This window comes from Dipodomys spectabilis, unplaced genomic scaffold (assembly GCF_019054845.1).
Source record: "Dipodomys spectabilis isolate Male_0828 unplaced genomic scaffold, ASM1905484v1 ptg000108l, whole genome shotgun sequence".
Classification (NCBI taxonomy): Eukaryota; Metazoa; Chordata; class Mammalia; order Rodentia; family Heteromyidae; genus Dipodomys; species Dipodomys spectabilis.
In genome coordinates this window covers 18,054,694-18,071,376 of record NW_024870785.1, presented here as the reverse complement: position 1 = coordinate 18,071,376, position 16,683 = coordinate 18,054,694, and the positions used below count along the sequence as shown (strand labels likewise).

Sequence of the window (16,683 nt, the reverse complement as noted above, 5' to 3'; positions counted from 1 at the left end):
TTCAGTACATAACCTAAAACTGAATAAAAGTGAGTTAAGGGGTAGGTTGGGAGGGGTGGGTGACAGTGTTAAAAGGGGTGACATGGATCACAACCCACTGTATTCATAAACTGCCTTGTTTAATAGCAACTCCTTTTACAACTACTTAAAGCTAATAAAAATATTAAAAAAGAAAAAAGTAGTAGCTCTAGCAGAATCTCTCAGATGTTTCTTTAACCAGTTTTTTTTTAAGTCAACCTGCTTGTTTGCCTATATAGTGAATGTTTAGAAATAGTGACCACTTTAACACCAAAAAGGCTTAAAGTATACTCTCGTTTGATAATCGTATTTATTGCTTGAACAATTTAAGTTGGCAACTAAATAGTCATAGGAGCCTATGTGCAGTGTTCTGCTGTCTTTTCAGGTCTATGCTTGGGGATGTGGGGCTTGCCTAGGCTGTGGTTCTTCTGAAGCTACTGCTTTGAGACCCAAGCTTATTGAAGAACTGGCGTCCACAAGAATAGTTGATATTTCTATTGGAGACAGTCATTGTTTGGCTCTTTCTCATGGTAAGTTACTGTTCATTTTTATTGTTTTGAGACAGTTTTGTTATGTAGCCCAGGCTGGCAATGAACTTCCTCTGGAGCATACTAAGCATCCTAAGTTGTTTGTTTTTAAAGAAATATATTAGCTTATTTTTCTTAAATACATTACATTCAAACTTTTCTTTTGTACTTGATATTTTTTTATTTTTAGACAATGAAGTTTATGCCTGGGGCAATAACTCAATGGGCCAGTGTGGCCAAGGAAATTCCACAGGTCCTATTACTAAACCAAAGAAAGTGAGTGGCCTAGATGGCATAGCTATTCAGCAAATCTCAGCTGGAACCTCACACAGTCTGGCTTGGACTGCTCTCCCTAGGGACCGGTAAGAATGCTTATGTCTCAAAGTTCTTGTATTTAATAGGGGTTAAAAATACCAGTAAAAAGACCAGTGCTGGGGCTCAAGCCTGTAAACCTAGGTACTCAGGAGTCTGAGACCAGAGGATCCCAGTTTGAAGCCAGCCTGGACAGGAAAGTCTGAGACTCACTTCCAGTTAACCACCAGAAAACTCAGAAGTGATGCTGTGGCTCAAAGTGGTAGGGTACTAGCCTTGAGCAAAAGAGCCTAGGCCTTGGGTCAAGCCCCATGACAAAACAAAACAAAAAAAAACACAACAAAAAAAAACTAAAAAAAAAATCCCCATATACCTGGATTCTTTTTCATTTGAGTATTGAGAGTTCAGTTGTTTCATAAGTAAGAAGTTACACTCCATGTTTGTAACATTTTTTTAACTTGCCTTACAGACTTTTGAATTCCCTCTAAGATGATGAGTTATAAAATTAAATGCTTGCATATTAGAAGTAAATTAAATAAAATGAGAACTATTCTTCATTATTTTAAGATAATTGTTTAACTTCAGTGTCCTTTACCTGGTTGGTTTTTTTTGAAAAACAAAAAAACAGTGGCAATAATTTTAAATTGAGGAAGCTATTTTTTTTTTTTTTTTTTAACCTTTTTTTTTTTTTTTTTTTTTTTTTATTGTAAAGCTACTATACAGAGGGTTACAGTTACATGAGTGAGGTTATGAGTACACTTCCTCTTGAACATTGTTACCCCCTCCATTGTTTTGAGGAAGCTATTTTTTTGTTTTTTGGTTTTTTTTTTTTTGCAGAAGTTAGCTTTTTCTTTAATTAGTAGCAGGATCTTTTTTTAGCTAATTGTAGGAGATTGAATTTTCAGGACTTTCTATTTTTCAGATGTTTACTAACTGGTTTACAACTTAGAATTTATTATATCTGCATTTTGATATATCTGCATTTGATTCAAGGAGGACTTATGATGATACTTTAACTAAATTTATAGATAATTATTTCATGTAAACAATTAAAAACAAGTGGAATATAAATAATATGCCTTTGGTATTAACTATGCAACTTTCTCCTACGTGTGTATATAGTTGTTTCCCAAAATGTTGACATTATTCATAAGAAGATTTGAGAGTTTTTCTTTTAATAGGTTTTCAGCTATCATTCTGTATTCTGTAGAGACAGGCTAATTTTCTTAATATGAAATACACATAAATGCTTAGAAACAGAATTTATTAAAACTTGTGGCTCAGCCTTCTGTTTTCAGGTGAATGGATATCCAAACCTTCTAACCAAGTGCAGTGGTTATGTTTTTTTTTTCTTCTTCTTCTTCTTCTCCTTTTTTTTTTTTTTTTTTTTGTTGGTCATGGGGCTTGAACTCTGGGCCTGGGTGCTGTCCCTCAGCTCTTCAGCTCAAGGCTAGCACCCTACCACTTGAGCCATAGCACCACTTCTGGCTTTTTTCTTTTTCCTTATGTGGTGCTAAGGAATTGAACCCAGGGCCTCATGCATGCGAGGCAAGCACTCTACCACTGAGCCAACTTCCCAGCCCCATGTTTTTCTTCTTAAAGATGGTAAACTTTTGGATTGGAGACATAGACCAAGTAGAGGACCAGTAGAGCAAGCAAGATGAGTGTGAAGCCCCGAGTTCAATTCCTGGTACTGGCACACACCATAAAAAATTGTTGGTTTTCCTCAGTTGCTAAAAGAAAGGGTTTTATCATCCTTATAACAAAAAAGTTTCCTGTTCATCTTGTTCAAGTCTGTCAGCTTTTTTGTTTATATTTTTCATTTTGATCATTTGTGGGAATTTCATTTTAAAGGTTTTTTCATGATTTTATTGTCTGTCCTTCTAGACAAGTTGTTGCATGGCACCGACCTTACTGTGTTGATCTTGAAGAAAGTACCTTCTCACATCTTCGTTCTTTTCTTGAGAGATACTGTGATAAGATAAACAGTGAGATTCCCCCACTCCCTTTCCCTTCATCAAGGTACGTGTAGACATGTATGTGTGTGCTTATATTAATAACTGTTTTTGAAATTTGATGTTATTTTTTCTTGTTGTTTTTCAATTATATGAAACTTCTTTTAAGCTAGAAAAGAGATAAACATTATTCCCAATAATATTCTAGGTTCTAAAAATTTTCCATAATTATACAAATCATGTTTTAAAATTACTACCAGTTATGACTCCTCAAAACTTTTGATGAGAAAAAAAAGTTCCCTAGATTGAATAGTACATGCATTTTTATGTTCTAAAATATTTATAGCCGGGCTGGGAAGGTGGCTCAGTGGTAGAGCGCTTGCCTTGCATGCATGAGGCCCTGGGTTTGATTCTTCAGCACCACATAAGTAAAAAGAAAAAAGCCAGAAGTGGCGCTGTGGCTCAAGTGGTAGAGCGCTAGCCTTGAGCTGAAGAGCTGAGGGACAGCGCCCAGGCCCAGAGTTGAGGCCCCACGACTGGCCCCCAAAAATATATATATTTATAGCCATTTATTTGATTTTAAGGGAACACCACAGTTTCCTCAAGCTGTGTCTGAAGCTGCTTTCAAATCACCTTGCTCTTGCCCTTGCGGGAGGAGTAGCTACCAGCATTCTTGGGAGGCAGGCTGGCCCACTTCGGAATTTGCTCTTTAGGCTGATGGACTCAACTGTCCCAGATGAAATCCAAGAGGTAAGAGAATAGAACTTTTGAATTTGTAACTCATGCTGTATCTTCCCCTGGACTTTTAAGCTACTTTTAAGGTTGGCTTAAGGACAAATAAGTGCCTAGAATAAAGAAGTGAATATAAATAAGGAGGGCCAGACATGGTGGCTTAAGCTTGTAATCCTAGCAAACTGGGAGACAGGTTGAGAAATTGTAGTTCAAGGCTAGCCTTGACAAAAAGGTTGTGAGACTACATCTCAATTGATGTCTTATCTTAGCTATGAGGCAAGCACAGTGACTAGGCACAGTGGCACACACCTGCTTTCCTCAGTAACATGGGGAAGCACAAATCAAATGATTATGGCCCAGGCTGGCCCATACATAAAGTGAGACCCTATTTTGAAAATAACCAATTGGTAGAGTGCCTGCCTTGTAAGCAACTTCTCTAAAAGATGATGTTCTATGACTAAATAGGAGAGAAATGCTAGATTGGCTCAACCATAGTTCACATTTAAAGAGGTACAAACGGGGTGCTGGTGGCTTACGCCTATAATCCTAACTGTTCAGAGCCAGCCTGACAGATAAATTTGTGATACTTTTATCTCTAATTAACCAGTAAAAAGCTAGAAGTGGAGATATGGCTCAAATGGTAGAACACCAGCTGAGAGTGAAAAGTTGGGTAAAAGGCCCTTTGTTCAAGCCCCACTACAAACAAACACACAAAAATACACCTATCTCAAATCAGTTTCTACTAGTTTTTACTTTCCTTATGAGACTCCTTTCACAGTTATGCTTACTTGCTCAGGATCTTTTTTTTTCCACTAGATAATATCAGTCTGTTTTACTTATCCCTATATTTATGTCACTTTTCAGTCACATAAACTCACACAAACAGTAAACTCACACTAAATATTTGTTGTATGATGATTAATAACAGATCCAAAGTTTGTACTCTAGTCTAAAAAACATTTGAACAAGGATTTATGTGCTTTTTTATTTTTTTGGCAGTTGTGGCGATCGAACTCTGGGCCTGGGAGCCCTCTCCTTGAGCTCTTCAGTTTAAGACTAGTGCTCTACCACTTGAGCCACAGTGCCACTTTTAGTTTTCTGGTTGTTTATTGGAGATAAGAGTCTCACAGAGTTTTCCTGCTGGGCTGGCTTTGAACCATAATCCTCAGATCTCAGCCTCCTGAGTAGCTAGGATTACAGGTGTGAGCCTCCGGTGCCTGGCTATATGCTTAAAAAAAATTTTTTTTTTCTTGTATGCTACCTTCTTTAGACTTCCATAATCTTAGTAGTCCATGGATCCACTTTTCATTGCAAGTATAAGAACCAGACTAATCAACCCAGTTTTCTTTTTTAACATTAGGTGGTAATTGAAACTCTGTCAGTGGGAGCAACCATGCTATTACCTCCATTACGAGAACGGATGGAATTACTTCATTCTCTTTTACCCCAAGGACCTGATAGATGGGAGAGCTTATCTAAAGGACAGGTAACCTTTGCATGATATTTAAGTAAACCTAATATCACCAGAAAATTAAGGAAAATAAAGTGAATCAACTGCCTATGTTATTATGAAGTTGGTAGTTGGGTGAATGCTAGTTATTTAGTGTTATATGTTAGGAGAATTTTCAATTGTCTTGTGACATTAGGTGATGCAAATATAACTTATTAAATTATTTGAGGCCAATTATTAAAGTAATAATTGATTTATCTAGTTTTTTTTTTTTTTTAAATCAGAGGTCCCTTGTGTGTGCTGAATTGAAATCAAAAGCTTCTACTTTTTGGTTCAGTGTTCAGAACTTTGTCTGGGATTGTTTATTTAAAAAGTAATAGATGACTGCTAAGATCTAGTATTTGAAGATATGAGATATGAGTATGCCTATTGTTTTCATTTTTATTATTTTAAGCATATTATGTTTTTGCTGAACTAAGTAGAAAAGTCCATTGGAAAGTTATGCATTGAGGGGAAAAGTGTATTACATTATAATATCCACAGATGCTTTTCAGTGATTATTTTGTATTAGTTTAGATTTCAAGTGATTTACACAACAGAATAAGTAGTTGTCAATGGTAATTGTCTAGAGTTTTGTTTAGTATAATTTATCTGTTAGCATTTTCTACTCCTGTCTACTTACAATGTTTAAATTATTATACTCAGCATCCCCCACTTTAGCTTGCACATTTTAGGACATTATAATAAATGCATTTGAAGCTAATTATGCTAATTATGTTTTCCTTTTTCATTGTAATTTAGAGAATGCAACTGGATATCATTCTGACGAGTTTGCAAGATCATACCCATGTGGCCTCCCTTCTTGGCTATAGCTCCCCTTCAGATGCCACTGACCTCTCTTCTGTATGTACTGGCTATGGAAACCTTGCAGATCAGCCTTATGGCACTCAGAGCTGCCATCCAGACACTCATCTGGCAGAAATTTTGATGAAGACTCTCTTAAGAAATTTAGGATTTTATACAGTAAGTTGCTTTTACATTATAGCAAAAAAAAAAAAAAAGAAGAAGAAGGAATAGTTTGGCATTTAAACACTTAATACTATATGAGAGAAACATCTGGTCTTTTAAAATATTGAAGCCAAATGATGTGTAATTGGCAGTTGCAAAGAAATTTATTATATAATTTTGCCAACCTTTTCTCTTGTTAATAAAGAAGAATAAGCAAGAGTCCTTAACTCCTATTTCCAAATGGAGAGCAGGAAGTGTTTCTCTCTTTTTCTGTCTCTGCCTACTTTATCCTGTTATACTAAAATAAATACTTGCTAAATTTTAAAGGAAAAAAGAATAAACAGACCAAAATAATTAAAATATTTTTCATGAGCAAGGGATTATTCTCACCCAAATATAATCCTATGCAACAATGTAATTGGTATTAAGAACAGGCTGTTCAATAAGAGAGAAGACAGTGGACTCTATACTTTTCTCACTAGGATACTATTTTTTCTTAGTGGTATCTCTTAAATCTACCTATTTTTGTCTTGACTCCAGTTCTTTGGGCTCTAGCCTAGGTAATCATGACCTAATGCTAATAATACAGTTATTGGCTTAACAGCTGGTTTCTTTTCAGCATCCCACTGTTGGAATAACCTGTTTATATTGAACGGAAATCCCTCACGCCCTTCATTATTCTCTCTCACTTTTCTCATCAGTACTTACCTTTTCCCTAATTGTGTGTGGTTTACCTATCTTCAGTTTCTACCAGTCTGTGATACCTGACAGTTTAGGAAGCCATGTCCAAGTAACCCCATCTCACTATGTGATAAAAGCTGCACACTCTATATTTTCTAATTTTTTTTTACGATCAGAGTGAACGGTGTTGACTTATTTACTTATCATTTCCTCTTACACCTTTGGAAGTCTGGGTTTATATATGTTTTTTCCTGTACAATTCTTAGTGCTCTGTTTAGCCTACAGTAAAAAGCTGTTGACTTACTCATAGTGCAAATTCTTCTTACAGGATTTGTTTTGTTTTTTAGGTTTAAAAATGTAAATTTCATTGATGTCTAAATAGCATAGGAATAATGTTATAGTCTGTCCATTTTTTAATAACAAAACTTCTTAAATTGTAAGGAACATTTATGTTACATTAAAGCAGTGTTTTTCTTATGCATTAGAGCTGACATTGATGTATTTCTTGTATGGAACTGGAAATAAAAGATATTGTTTTTGGATTAGAGCTACAAATTATCACTTGCTTATGATACAATTTAAGCTACATTTGTCATATTTCAAGATTTTTAAATAATGGTGCTCTTTGGCAATTGATAGCATGGATCTTCAAGTATTCTCATTCTCTGATCTTGTGTGTTTAAAGCATAGACTAAAGTTTATGCATAAATATTGTTATGATATTAGTATTTATAAGAAATAAAATTAGAAATAACAAAAATAGAGGGATGATTAAACTATGTCTTACCAAAATATTATAAGAAAATTTTACATAAACATAAATATGTTAAAAATAGATTAGGTTGGGGCTGGGAAGGTGGCTCAGTGGTAGAGCACTTGCCTTGCATGCCTGAGGCCCTGGGTTTGATTCCTCAGCACCACAAAAGAAAAAAACCGAAAGTGGCGCTGTGGCTCAAGTGGTAGAGCGCTAGCCTTGAGCTGAAGAGCTTAGGGACAGCGCCCAGGCCCAAAGTTCAGGCCCTACGACTGGACCAAAAAAAAAAAAAAAAATAGGTTGTTTTATGAAAAAAACAAACAAAAAAGAACCGAAAATATGTTGTTAGTAATTTTCTTTAGGTGATTAGCTAAATGGTGATTTTTAACCTTTCTAAAATATAGTTTTGGTGTTTTCTAGTTTTTCCACATTATTTCTTCTTAAAAATACTTTAACTTGAAAAAATTGAAACTTACAAAAGAGTTACAAGAGTCATTCAAAGAACTTTGCTTAGACCCTTTGGAAATGTTTGTTTCATCTTCCTATGTATCAGTGCATCCATCCGTCTTTGTTGTTGTTTTTGTTTTGCCGGTCCTGGGCTTGAATTCTGGGCCTGAGTACTGTCCCTGAGCTGCTTTTTGCTCAAGGCTAGCATTCTACCACCTGGTCTTTTCTGTTTCTGTAGTACTGAGGAATCAAACCTAGGGCTTCATGTATGCTAGGCAAGCACTCTTACCACTAAACCACATTCCCAAGCCCTGTCCTCCTTTTTAATCCCAAATCATTTGAGAGAGTGCATTTCAGATGTCATTGGTTGCCCTTAACTATTTAAGCTTGTATTACATATGTATTTTCTAACAACAAAGATATTATCTTACATAACAATAGGAAAAGTATTAATTTCAGGGAATTTAATATGGATAAAGAACTGTTATTTGATGTATAGTCTGTGTTTAAATTTCAGTAGTTCTAGTAATACTCTCTTCTGCAGTTTCCTTTCCAGTTCAGTATCTGGTCTATAGTCATATATTATATTTAATTGTCATGTTCCTTTAGTCCATTTAATTAGAAAGTTTTATTTTGTTTTATTTTTTTGCCGATTATGGGGCTTGAACTCAGGGTTTGGCTACTGTCCCTGAACTTTTTTGCTCAAGGCTAGCACTCTACCATTTTGAGCCACTTCTGGTTTTCTGGTGGTTAATTGGAGATAAGAGTCTCATAGCCTTTCCTGCCTGGGTTGGCAGGATCCTCAGATCTCAGCCTCCTGAGCAGCTAGGATTACAGGCATGAGCCACTAGTGCCTGGCTGAAAATTTTAATTTGCAAGAATTACATTAGAATACCCTAAGAATGTGAAAACAAAACCTTATAATACAGGAGATCAGAAAACAGTAGCATCAACATGTTGAGATACATTGCTTTTGAGTATTTCTACTGTTTTCTCTTTAAAAAAAAAAGTTTGAGGGCTGGGAAGGTGGCTCAGTGGTAGAGCGCTTGCCTTGCAAGCCTGAGGCCCTGGGTTCGATTCCTCAGCACCACATAAGCAAAAAGAAAAAAGCCGGAAGTGGTGCTGTGGCTCAAGTGGTAGAGCGCTAGCCTTGAGCTGAAGAGCTGAGGGACAGCGCCCAGGCCCAGAGTTCAGGCCCCACGACCTGACCCAAAAAAAAAAAAAGTTTGAAAATTTCTGAGGTAAAATGTGTGTTTTTGTTGTTGTTATTGGTCATGGGGCTTGAACTCTGGGCTTGGCCGCTGTCCTTGCAGTATTCAGCTCAAGGCGAGTGCTCTACTGCTTGAGCCACAGCGCCACCTTCAGTTTTCTAGTGGTTTATTGGAGATAAGAGTCTCATGGACTTTGAACCGTGGTCCTCAGATCTCAGCCTCCTGAGTAGCTAGGATTACAGGCGTGAGCTACCAGTGCCCGGCTTTGTGTATTTTTTTTTAATGGAAAAGCAAATGAAATTTCTTGATAAAATTTACCATTCAATAGCAAATAACATAAGGCTTATAACAAAGATTTACAATAGGTAGTGGAGAAAAGAGATAACGACATCTTCGATCAGAATCATTAATGATAGAATGTTGCTCCATTTTCATACATTTCAAATAGAATCATATGTGTCATTTTAGGATCAAGCATTTGGAGAGCTGGAAAAGAATAGTGATAAATTTCTTGTTGGAACATCATCATCAGAGAACAGTCAGCCTGCTCATCTTCATGAACTCCTGTGCTCACTACAGAAACAGCTGCTTGCATTTTGTCATATTAACAACATTAGTGAGGTATGTAATTATTTGCCTTTGATTACCTACCAGGGACCTTGAAACTCAGAGTTGGGTATGTCATAATATCTTTTTACTTTACATCTTTCAGAGTAAGAATTTGGGATTTTTTTTTTTCTTCAGAATTCAAGCAGTGTGGCCTTGCTTCATAAACATCTTCAGCTCTTGTTGCCTCATGCCACAGATATTTATTCGCGTTCTGCAAATTTGCTCAAAGAGAGTCCTTGGAATGGTAGTGTTGGAGAAAAATTAAGAGGTGGGTTTGGTACTAAATTTCCTATTTAATTAGTGGCTAAAAGGCCAGAATCAGTCCTCCTAAAGGAGCCTCAAGAGGGATTGAAATCTTTGCATGAAAGAGAAATTATCTTGTTTCATTTTCTTAAAATTTTCCCAGGTTTGTATTTGGGACCTCAAACTTGCTAGCTAAGCAGTGTTTCATTTTAATTGCTCTCCAGTTTTTGTTTTGTTGTTGTTTTATTTTTTGTTGGTCATGGGCTTGAACTTGGGGCTTGAATGCTGTGCCTGAGCTCTTTTTGCTCAAAGTTAGCACTCTACCACTTTAAGCCACAGCACCACTTCTGGGTTTCTGATGGTTGATTGGAGATGAGTCTCATGGACTTTCCTTCCCAGGCTGGCTGTGAACAACGATCCTCAGATCAGGTAGGATTACAGGCATGAGCCACTGGTGCCCGGCAGTCTTTGTTTTTGCTTTTCTTTTTCCTGAGACTGGAACTTGAACTCAGTACCTGACATTTTCGCTCATTGGCTGGTGCTCTACCTCCTGAACTGCACCTCCAACACTTGTTTTTATTTTGTCTTTGAGAATAGGGCTCAGTAACTTTGTCATGTCAACTCTGACATTTGTAAGTGGTCTGAATTTACAAAGTAAATTAGTTTGAAAAAGAGAAAAGGCTTCCCTCATTAGAATGTTGTTACTACCAAGTTAGGAATATGATCCTGGGCATGGCTATGTCTTCTTCACTTACAACAGTGCCTGGCATGTTGTAGGTGGTACTCAGTAAATATTATGAGTAATTTTTAAAGTAAGAATAAATTTATGAGTGAGAAATGCATAATGCATTTTAAGAAAAGCAGTAATAACCGTTTGAATATGTTGGCATGCAAGATATGTATGCTTTTCTATAGTCTGTTGGTACTTGTGAAAATAAGTACAAGTAAGATCCTAGTTGCCAAGTGGGTGTTAAAGAACTTTTTGTTCAAGAGTTAGATTATTAACTAACAATATTCTACACTCATCCAAACCAAAAAAATTTAAATTTAAACTAAAATTTTTTTCGTCTTTTTAAAGTTTATTTGAAATGATTGATTCACATTACATTTCTTGCCCTTTATAGATGTGATATATGTCTCAGCTGCAGGCAGTATGCTCTGCCAGATTGTTAACTCCCTACTATTACTTCCGGTGTCAGTGGCTCGTCCTTTATTGAGTTATCTCCTCGATCTCTTGCCACCTCTTGATTGCCTTAATAGACTCCTGCCAGCTGCTGCTCTTTTAGAAGACCAAGAGTTACAGTGGCCTCTTCATGGTAAGGAAAAGCAAAAACTGGTAAATAATGGTTTTGAGAAAAGTTGTTCCTCTTGTATAGATCAAGTAAAATTATGGAACACATGGGTTTTACATGTAATCAAAAAGATAAGATTATGTTCTAAGAGTTTAGAGTCAACTGTGAACAGCTAACATGGGACAACTAAGAAAGCTGTTGCTTGAGAATAGACCATCTTTATGATCATCTAGTTTGAATATGCATCTCATTGGCCTTATGGTTTTAAGACGTTTGTTCAAGTTTTGACATGGTTGAAATTATGATGTCTCTTACAACATGTTAGGAAAACATCGTGTCATAATTTAGTCAGCATCATTTTTTCCTCAGAAGTATTTAAAGTTATGATATATTTTACATCAGTGGATTATTAGATACAATTTATAAGTTTTATTTATGAAAAACAAGTTTTTAGTTTTAAACCTAATTGACAGTGAAATATTTGGCATTTTAGTTGGCTGTATAGATACTTTTCCAATTACGTTATATTTCCAGTTTCTGTTTTTCAGTGCTTATTGGAACTCATATTTTTATTTTAGGGATGGCACTCTAAGTCATTGTTGATTTATAAAATGTTCATAATTTTAGATAGTTGAAAATAGTTTGAAATATTGTATCTAAAAGAACAATTTGTTAACCATTAGTCTGTTTCCCCTTAAGACTATCAAAGGAATTTTATTACTAGAATCTTAAAAACCTTTCAAGTTAAGTGAGACCTCTTATTTTATTGGAAAGAATCCTTGGATGATACACAAAAAGATCTAGATTTTAATGTTGGCTCTGCCAGTAGCTTATTGTGTAACCTTGCAAAATCTACTTATCACTGCTTAGAGCTTTGGCTTCTTGTGAAAGGCATTGTGGGTAGGTAAGAGTAATTTGAGGGCCCCTTTTTTTAACCTTGGGTGGTTGTGAACACTGGATTTACATGAAGCCAGTGTTAACTTCACAGACTTATCAGATAGTGATTAGGTTTTATATGGAGCTGCTCCAGCTTTATTCTCCCTTTTCTGTTTTCTTTTCTTGTTCTTTCTTCCATTTTCCCTCTTCTTCCTTCTTCTTTCTCCCTCTTCCTGTTTTGTTTTGTTTAGTTTAAAAGTCTTTCTTGCTCAGGCTAGCCTTGAACTTGGGATCCATCTGCCTCAGACTTCTGAGTGCTGGAATTACAGGAATGCGCCACCATTACTCCAAACTTATTCTTGTTTTTCTTTCTTTTTTAAAAAAATTAAATATGTTTTCAGTTGTTATAAAGGTGATGCCATTTTGTAAACTAGGTAATGACTGTATTTCATTTTGAATAATATCACACCTTCCTTTGCAGTCTCTCAGTTTTTTCTTCCTGTCTCTGTTCATAAGTTGTATAGTTCATTTTCAACATAGTATCTATTGAGTACCACTGCTGCATATTTGTTTACCCTTTATCTCTCCATTTATGTGACCCTCCTCAGTTATTCCTATGATTTATATCATCTGTTTTTCTTTACTAATTTTATTACAGGTTTGCCTGTTTTACTCTTTTCAAATAACTGCTTTTTAGATCTTTCTTTCTATTTTTCTTTCTTTAATTTTGTTCCTTATGATTTAAAGTGTATTTTTAATAAAAAAAATTTAAAAACAAATGAACAGTAAGAAAACATGGGCATAGATCTTAGTATAAGACAGTAAGCCAGGCCCAAAGAAACATAGGTCCCATGGTTTCCCTTATTTGCAATAACTAATATAAGTCTGAGTCAAGCAGAAAAGGTCAGATAAGTTGATGTTAGGGGAATGAACCGCAAGATAAGTATTCAAATTTTTTTTTGTTTTCTTTTTTCCTTTCATGCAATTGTTTAACATATTTATAAGATGATTTCTATGTTGCTTTGTATGTCCCTCCCCCATAGTATAACCCATGCATTCACTGTATTTGATGTTGGTATAATTTGTGGAGGGGAAGGGAAAAAAACAAATCATTTAACTAGGGATACAGGTGGACCCATTGCAACGATATGTACAAGTTGTTATGTTGAAAAACAAACTTAACAACTTTGGTGGGGGGTGGGGGGAGGACTGGGTGGGGGGAGGGGAGGATTATGGGAAGGGATGGGAAGGGGAAACAAAGAGGAGGCAACAATGCTTGATAAGAAATGTACTCGTTATCTTGCCCATGTAATTGTAACTCCTCTGTATGGTATTCTCACCAAAAAAAAAAAAAAACAGTTCTGAGTTCAAGCCCAACAAATATTAAGTATTATTCTCACTAAAGATCTACTCTGGTTGGTTTTGGAGGAATGAGACAAAGACTCACTAAAAATGGTAAACTTTGATCTAGATATTAGAAATAGAATTTGTTAGGATAATTTTGTCATGTGCTGTTTTAATTGTTTATCTTAAAATTAGTAACATCACAAAGTGAAATTTTGATAGCACAGCTTTTCTGAACATATTTTAAATTAGCCTGGTGTACAAGAGAATGTGTGTGTGTGTGTGTTCATTGTAAAATGATTTTGTTTCAGTATCTTATTGTGGTGCTATGAGTGACTGTGGGAAAGCTTTTGAAACTTCAAAGTACTAAAGTAAAGACATAATTGCTACTGACTTTGTCTTTAGGAGGGCCAGAAGTAATCGACCCTGCTGGTGTACCATTACCTCAGCCAGCTCAGTCTTGGGTGTGGCTTGTGGATCTGGAAAGAACAATTGCTCTCCTTATTGGGCGGTGTCTTGGTGGTATGCTTCAGGGTTCCCCTGTGTCTCCAGAGGAACAGGATACTGCATATTGGATGAAAACACCACTTTTCAGTGATGGTGTAGAAATGGACACCCCTCAGTTAGGTAATGTGCTCTGCTGAATCATTTAAAATATACGTTATTGGTACTTCCTTTGGAGGTTTCTCTTATTCTTAAGTTTGCTGAATAGAGAACTGTTGAGCAATTGCAACATCGGGAGATCTGAGACTATAATATGCAGTTTTGGAACAGTGTAGGAGCATCCTGAAGTAGGAAAATATATTTCTAGTCCCACGCTTAGATTTATCACTCATTTTGAACAACTTCTAAGGAAAGTGCTTCATGAATTATGTTCTGAATATGGGGAGAGAGTAGAGGCTTAAGGGATTGTCATAGAAGGGTGAACTTGGTCAGAGTACACTGTCACATCATGTAATTACCATAATAAAAATACTATTAATATATGCTAAAATAGAGTATGAAGCCTTGTTAAGAGTACCTATCATGATTTACTAGTACCCTGTTTTCAAATATGCTTTAGAAGTGAGTGGCAGTATTTTTTTCTCCCTTCTAGAGTGGGGATTTCCCTTTCCTCCTTCATCTTCTCTTTCCCTAAGATTGAATGCAAGGGCTTATCCCAGTACTCAACAGATAATCTAGTTGTTTTATATAGGACTAGATGAATCATACCCTGTGAGATGGGGGAGTTAGAGAGGAAAGGGGGCCAATATATTGTAATTTTTTGTGTGTCTGGGCTTGAATTCAGTGTTTTGGCACTATCCCTTAGCTTTTTCCTTCAAGGTTGATTATCTACCATTTGAGCCACATCTCCATTTCTGGCTTTTTGCTGGTTAATTGAAGATAAGAGTTTCTCATATTTTACTGACTGATTGACTTAGAACTAGAATCCTCAGATCTCATCCTTCTGACTAGCTAAGAGTACAGGTGTCAGCCACTGGCACCCAGTAAAATATTCTTTTGTGTAAAGAAAAAGGTTTTATCTTATGTGAAACTGTATTTATATAATGATTCAAATATGTTCTCTATTAAATTGACTTTTGATACTTGACCAAAACTAGGGACAACATTTTTCACTTTTTTTTTTTTTTTTTGGGTGCTGGTTCTGGTGCTTGAATTCAGGGTCTAAGCACTGTCCTTGAGCTTTTTTGCTCAAGGGTGGCATTCTACCACTTGAGCCACATAGATCCACTTCCAGCTCTTTTGGTTCTTTAGTGGAGATAAGAATCTCACAAACTTTCTTGCCTGGGCTGGCTTCAAATTATGGTTCTCGTATCTCAGCCTTCTGAGTAGCTAGGGCACCCAGCCATTTGGACTTTTTGTTTTTGTTTTTTTAATATATGCATTCTGATGGACACGTGACCTGTTAAAATGTTAGGAGCCACCTGTACAAATATTGTACAATTGAGAAATTGTTAATACCACTTTATTCTCTCTTAGTCTAGAAGGAAATAAAATCTAAAACTTGTTTATAGTCTCTTTCCACGTGGTCCCATTTTTCTCAAAGAGAATACCATTCCATTTTGAACTAGACAGTTTATCTTATATAAGACTGTGCTGTATGTGCACTTCAGGCAATTTTTTGACCTTGGCTTCTACCTGCCTGTAACTCTTCCCTGAGTGTTACACCTCTCTGGAGGAAGTAAAAAGGGAAATCCTATCTCCACCTGAAAAACATTAAAGGATTTTTACCTTTAATGATTTGAAGTGTATAATTTCATAATGACTAAAGAAATGGAGAAGATTTTGGTTATAGCACTAAAATTTGTGACATTTGAAATTGGTAATTTGTTTTTTGTTTTTGTTTTTAGATAAATGTATGAGTTGTCTCTTAGAAGTAGCTCTTTCAGGAAATGAAGAACAGAAGCCTTTTGATTACAAATTGCGGCCTGAAATTGCTGTCTATGTAGACTTGGCATTGGGTTGTTCCAAAGAACCTGCTCGAAGCCTTTGGATCAGCATGCAGGATTATGCTGTTAGTAAAGGTAAGATAGAGAGTAAATATGTATGTAAGCTGGCGGTGGTATATGCCTATAATCCTAGCTACACAGGATCTGAAGATCATGGTTCAAAGTCAGTCTGGGAAGGAAATTGTGAGACTCTTATTTCTAGTTAAACAACAAAAAGTCAGAAGTGTGGCTCAAGTGATAGAGTGTTAGCCTTGAGCAAAAACACTAGGGAACAGTGCCCAGGCCTGAGTTCAAGCCTCAGGATGGGCACATACACAAAAATATGTAGCCAAGGACTGGGAAGGTAGCTCAGTTGTAGAGCGCTTGCCTTGCATACTTGAGGCCCTGGGTTCGATTCCTCAGCACCACATAAACAGAAAAAAGCCGGAAGTGGCGTTGTGGCTCAAGTGGTAGAGCGTTAGCCTTGAGCTGAAGAGCTGAGGGACAGCGCCCAGGCCCAGAGTTCAGGCCCCATGACCGGACCCCCCCCAAAAAATATGTAGCCAACTCACAGTACTGACTAAAATATATACAATATAGATAAGTAGAAGCCACAGGAATCACTCTATTGGAAATAAACTTTTTTTTTTTTTTTTTTGGTCAGTCGTGGGGCTTGAACTCTGGGCTTGGGCGCTGTCTCTCAGCTCTTCAGCTCAAGGCGAGCGCTCTACCACTTGAGCTACAGCGCCACTTCCGAAATAAACATTTTTTAAATGTTCATAAATAATACTTTAA

The 16,683-nt window shown here is 36.4% G+C and overlaps 1 protein-coding gene across 7 annotated transcripts in view; it reads left to right on the top strand.

The window, feature by feature from the left end:
- The window catches only part of Herc1 (HECT and RLD domain containing E3 ubiquitin protein ligase family member 1), a 151,194-nt gene that overhangs the window by 25,404 nt on the left and 109,107 nt on the right, over positions 1-16,683 (top strand). For all 7 annotated transcript variants that reach the window (XM_042688000.1, XM_042688003.1, XM_042688002.1 and 4 more), the window contains exons 8-18: positions 404-548; positions 736-907; positions 2,745-2,879; positions 3,397-3,562; positions 4,905-5,030; positions 5,796-6,017; positions 9,564-9,716; positions 9,840-9,972; positions 11,072-11,263; positions 13,865-14,086; positions 15,811-15,984. In XM_042688000.1, the coding sequence (XP_042543934.1) occupies positions 404-548; positions 736-907; positions 2,745-2,879; positions 3,397-3,562; positions 4,905-5,030; positions 5,796-6,017; positions 9,564-9,716; positions 9,840-9,972; positions 11,072-11,263; positions 13,865-14,086; positions 15,811-15,984 (1,840 nt within the window). The remainder of the gene's footprint in view (positions 1-403; positions 549-735; positions 908-2,744; positions 2,880-3,396; positions 3,563-4,904; positions 5,031-5,795; positions 6,018-9,563; positions 9,717-9,839; positions 9,973-11,071; positions 11,264-13,864; positions 14,087-15,810; positions 15,985-16,683) is intronic.